Genomic DNA, 5,383 nt, shown 5'->3' with positions numbered 1-5,383 from the left:
TATGTATATATATTTTTTTTTTCCTTAAACCCTTGTTCTCCGTTTGATATTTGGGGTCGGGGGCAGGGAAGGGGGGGGGTAGGCTACCTGGTTGGGGTCTGGGCTGTGGGTGGGTGTTGGGCCTTGGGGGGCGATTGGGGGAAGGGCCAATGCTCCGGTTCTCTCTGGATTGATTGGATCTTTTGATCAGGGTTCCTGATTGCAATGGCCAGCTCTTTGGCTGGTGGCTGCCGGGTTCTGGCGGGAGGGTCGGCTGTGGTTGTGTGTGTGTGGTCGTTGGTGGTGTATGGTGGTGGTTGCGGGCGTGGCTTTGGTTTGACAGGGTGCTGGTTGGTTGGCTTGATGTGACATTGTGGTGGGGGGTACTGTGTGTGTGGGGAGGTGCATGGGTAGCATTCCGGGGCCTCGCCGGGCCTGTGGTGTGGGGCTGTTGGGGTGCCTGATCATTGGTGCGCTGAACCGGCCTTCCTCAGCTGCTGCTCCCTGCTGCTCTGGCCCCCGGCCTGGGACCGACGTGCGGTCGCTGTCGGGTGGGGTGCATGAACAGCCCGACATAGGCTCTGTTGGGCTGTGTCTGTGTGCCTGTTTATGTCTCGGGTTGGGTTTTAGGTGGTCCCCTCTCTTGGCTCAATTTGGGCCCCCCATTTAATGTGGGGTCAACTTCCCCCTGTTGTGCTCCCCTCTGGTCATGGGCCCCCCTGCCGCCGGTGCATTGGCGGCTCTCAGCATCTGGGGCTAGGTGGTGGGGTGTGTGCAGTCCCGCCCTGGTGGCTGCCTGCCGGGGCCTGGATGCCTTGGCTCTGTCTGGCCTCTGTTGGGGGGTGGTATGACCTCGGGACTCGGTGTCCATGGCCGGATCTACTCTGGAGGGGCGAGTTGTCGGCGGGGCCTGTGGACTCGTCGCTGCAGCCTCCTGGGGTTTCTGCATTGTGGTTGCTGGGGATCGCCCGGGGCTTCCCTTTGCTTCTCTCTATGGGGGGTGCGGGTGTCTCTGTTGGAGGACTTCCAGAGCTCCAGGCTTGGGGACCGCTGTGTGTCTGTGGTTCCGGTCTTCCCTGTGTTACCATCGTGCCCTGTGGGGACGATTCTGTGGGTCCCCACATCCACTATTGAACATTTTTATGGAGAAACCTTGTAGTGACAAACATGCTCACATCGGTGTTTAGATTCAGGAGTTTATCAGATACACACTCAGTTGGGTTGTGGAGACCACTAAATATATCTTGTATTAACATGTACTGTATGAAATACTTTCTAATGATGTTATGAGTATCATTATATATGTTGTTTGTTGTTGTGGTTTCTCGGTTTTGTCTTGTTTTTTTTTGTTTTTTTTCTGTAGGTCTAGAGGCAGACTTCAATGATGTTGATTTGTGTTCTCTTTATACCTCTCTCTCTCTCCTTTATTCCTATCTCCTTCTTTACCTTTTAACCCTTCTCTCACTTTTCTGCTTTGTTTTTTCTTTGTTTTTCATCCCCATGAAAAAGGAAAAAAATGTAGATTTCATTACATCCATTATAATGTGTTGCGACTGATTAATTTGACTCGAGTTGCTGTAAAAGGATTGGCTGAACAACTAACACCCACTTCCCTTTTGAGTACAGGGGGGAGTGTGTGCTATGTTTGGGAAATAATGTTGTCCTTTACTCAGGCAATAGAAGGCCTAATGCTTAGTCTGAAACAATGCATGAACACTCAGATAAAGACAACCCTTGGATGGTTTGCTGACTGGACATTTTGGTAAGTGGGAATGTGCAGTATTGTCTGTGTTCATGTATGACATTTTTGTTTGAAGAAACTGGGGATGTAGGGGGTTTGGACAGGATGATTTAACTTACATTTATGTTAGTCTGTGAAGGATACTGAGCGGACTGTTGAGAGGAAGGGGGGGTAAGTTAGGTACATTTGTATGTGTGGTGATTTAGGTGATTTCTATGACCTGACTGTTTGTATTCTTGTTTGATCATTACTGTTCATACAGGTCCAGTGCTTGTATTGTTCCATGCAACTGACATATAATAACAATACGTCCTCGATGCTTAGACACTACAGAGCTAAGCATGAAAGCAAGCAGGCGAACACCGTTCATGGTAGGTTATGTTCAATATATATGTTTATATATGTTTATCAATATATATGTTTATCCACACAATTCTTCACTTCACCAATTGCTCTCACCGAGATCGGATGTTTCTCCCCTCCCTCTCCGCTTTGCTGCTCTGTCTCTCTGTGAAACTGCTTGTGAACCTCTCTTGCATATCTTCCGAACCATAATTATGGACTTGTTTTGATCAGTTGGTCCCTCAACTCAATTTACAACATTTCTTCAAAGAGAAGACAGGCTTTAGGCGAGCCGATTTACCCTGTTGGCACGCACACAGCTGGATGTCAATGAGATATTGACTGGAAGACTTGATGATGTATCTCTGCTGCCATTTGTGGATTTTAAGGATGCATATTTAATTGGATTTTCGATAACTGGTTCCTGCTTTTTGGATTTGGATGGTTGCTAGTTTTATCTACAATCAAGGAAGTTGTCGGCAGAAAATTTGGAGCCGATGACACTGCTTGCCTTTATGATGGCTTGGTTCTTGTCTCGAGTACCCGGTCTCAAATGCTTTGGGCTGAATAGATCAGATCTTGGGGATTTTACGCAGTCACATTCCATCGGTGTGGCCATGTAATTTGGACATTTCGGAACCGAGCCGACCAACACAGACTCAAGGTAGATGTCATTAAGTTCTGCCTGTCCCCAAAACAACTGTGTTTATTGAACTTGGCTCCCTTGGCTGGCCTTGAAGGCCATCTTATCTGAATTTGCCTGGAGAACATGTGATCTGATGCTCACTACCCCCTCCCTGAGGAATTTCTAACTGATAACCAGATGAAACCAGCTGAATAAACTTGTGTCATCATTTCAGGACTCTTGGATTCTCATAGACGTTATTCTTGGCCATTCCTCGACATCCCTCGAGAATGTTTATGGATCTCAGCGGAGGACATTGGCTGATTATTGCATCCTAATCAGAACTCTTACAGTGACCTTGAGAGCATCTATGAACATTGCTGACCGCTCTCGTCTCCCCCGTCTGCAGAATGTCTACGTCAATATGTGCTTGTTTGTGCAAGTTTTTTAATATTAGAGTTTTTTTTCCTCTCAGGCAGGAAAAAAAAAGTCTGATATGAATTTTTTTTTTGCCTCCAACTCCTACATGTGTCCAGTTAACCATTGTTTTTGTCTGTCCAAACAGGTCTCACTTGTAAATGAGTCTTTGAGGCTCAGTGTGATTTATCTGTTTAAATAAAGGTTGAATGAATGAATGAATGAATGAATTCTACACTCCATCCTCCACAGATAGTTGTAATTTGGTAATTACGTACACACACACACACACACACACACACACACACACACACACACACACACACACACACACACATACACACACACAAACACACACAAACTTGTCTGTGTTCATGACTGTCAAATCTTTATTTTTCTTTCAGCTTCCAACCTTTGGACAAGTTTTGATCGAGATGCTACACTGGCAAGAGCTCACAGGAATCAGACATCAGATGCCACAATTGAAGATCAGAGATACTTGTCTGATCCTTCCTTGCAAAGATCAGAGGAACCTCTGGCCTACTTGAATGATCACATAAATGTTTATCCACATTTGTTCTTGTTGGCTAAACAATATTTATGCATACCAGCCTCATCTGTTCCTTGTGAACATGTTTTTTCAAAAGCTGGAGAAGTTGTCAGCAAAAAAAGAAATCACCTGAGTCCAAAAACAGTGGAAAAACTCTTATTCCTAAATAAAAACCTCTGAATTCCCATTCCCAAATTTCATGACTGTCTGAGTTACACAAGCACAAAACACCTTCCCTGTACCTATTGTTTCCTAAAGCACATCCTCTCTCAATCCCAGATACCTGTACTAGTCAACATAACTACTTAATCAGCTACACATATATTGACAGTTCACATCCTGAATAGAGAGGAACAATGGTTTGAGGGAGGAGTAAAGGAGACCATCTTTGTGACAAGAAATTTTCCATCATTAAACATGGGCGGAGGCCTCCGTGTTCAACTGTCCCCCTCTTACAATGCTGTGATTGCTAGTATCACTCAGCCCCTGGTGAATAACAAACAGCCATCAGTGTGTTAATGATCCATCGTTAGGCTGATAGTCCTTCTTGATCATGTGAGCAGCTGGTTTTGCCTGTCAGCAGCAAACTGGTTGATCCACTCTGAGAAGGTGCTATTTATAAGACTGAGCTGAATACAGCAACTCAGACTGAAGAAGTCTTTCGGATGAAAGACGAAACGTTTCTACATTTTTTTCTTTTGTTTGTTTTGCTTTGTTTTGTTTTTTGAATGTCCAGAGGACCAGACTTAACTTTTTTAGATTTTTCTACCTGAATTATTGAACATGCATCATGATATATATTGACAGTTTTTGTTGTCTACTCTTTCACCACTAGATGCCACTGAAATGAACCGTTGAATGAATGAACCCAAGTTCAATACAATTGACCGTGGTTCAATACTGCTTTATTGCTTAATTTGGCCATCACTATCAAAAAGAGTCAAGGTATGTAGCTCCCAGGGGGTAGGGCTCCCAAGTGTTATAAGGGAGACACATTTCCTTCATTCCTCTGAACTGGTTCCGGTCTGTCCAGCAGCCCACTTCTCCAGAACTGCTTGTTGTATTCTATGCATATATCTGTTTGTGAAAAGTTGTTAAAGCTGAAGGAAGCCTGGTCTTTCCCTCTGATCAAACCAATCTGAGAAGAAAGACACAGCACTCGTTCTTAACAGTGGTTAGAGCAGTTGTCCTTCATTGCAAGAGTTGAGGGTTCGATTCCACTAGCAGTCACATGCTGAAGGTTCCCTGGGCAATACGCTGAATCCCTCATTGCCTTCTATGTGTGTCCCATCGGTGTATGAATGTGATAAAGCACTGATTAGTCTTTGTATAGATATAGTAGAGTGCTCTATGAATAGGTAAATGAGGGCACAGATTGTAGTATAAAGTGCTTTGTGATAAGATAGAAAGGTGCTATATAAGTACAGTCCATTTACTTTCTGGGTTCTTAGTAAAATGTTACAATTTCAGACTTACTTTTGCAGTGAAACACGTTTGTGGCTCCGTCAAAGTCGGTCGTGGTGTTCCCAGGGCATGTGATGCAGAAGTTCTGACCAAACTCAGACTGGTAGGTTCCTGCTGGGCAGCGTATGCAGCGATGGTTGCTGGAGTTGTAGTAATGTCCAGGAGCACAATGAACTGAGAAAACAAAGGCAGTCAACTCATGAGCAAAACATTAAATGGAGGGGCGAAACGTTTCTTTTTAACAAAAAAACGGTCCAGATGACAT

General features: G+C 44.6%; 1 protein-coding gene across 1 annotated transcript in view; it reads right to left on the bottom strand.

Annotated features, from left to right (window-relative positions):
• scube1 (signal peptide, CUB domain, EGF-like 1) overlaps positions 1–5,383 on the bottom strand; it is a 491,162-nt gene that overhangs the window by 15,845 nt on the left and 469,934 nt on the right. Inside the window, exon 22 of the mRNA XM_037695765.1 lies at positions 5,131–5,292. Within this exon, the coding sequence (XP_037551693.1) occupies positions 5,131–5,292 (162 nt within the window). The remainder of the gene's footprint in view (positions 1–5,130; positions 5,293–5,383) is intronic.

The sequence above is a fragment of the Nematolebias whitei genome, chromosome 22, assembly GCF_014905685.2.
Source record: "Nematolebias whitei isolate Nwh7 chromosome 22, NemWhi1, whole genome shotgun sequence".
Taxonomy (NCBI): Eukaryota; Metazoa; Chordata; class Actinopteri; order Cyprinodontiformes; family Rivulidae; genus Nematolebias; species Nematolebias whitei.
The sequence above is the reverse complement of the archived record's forward strand: the minus strand, read 5'-3'. Positions and strand labels throughout refer to the sequence as shown.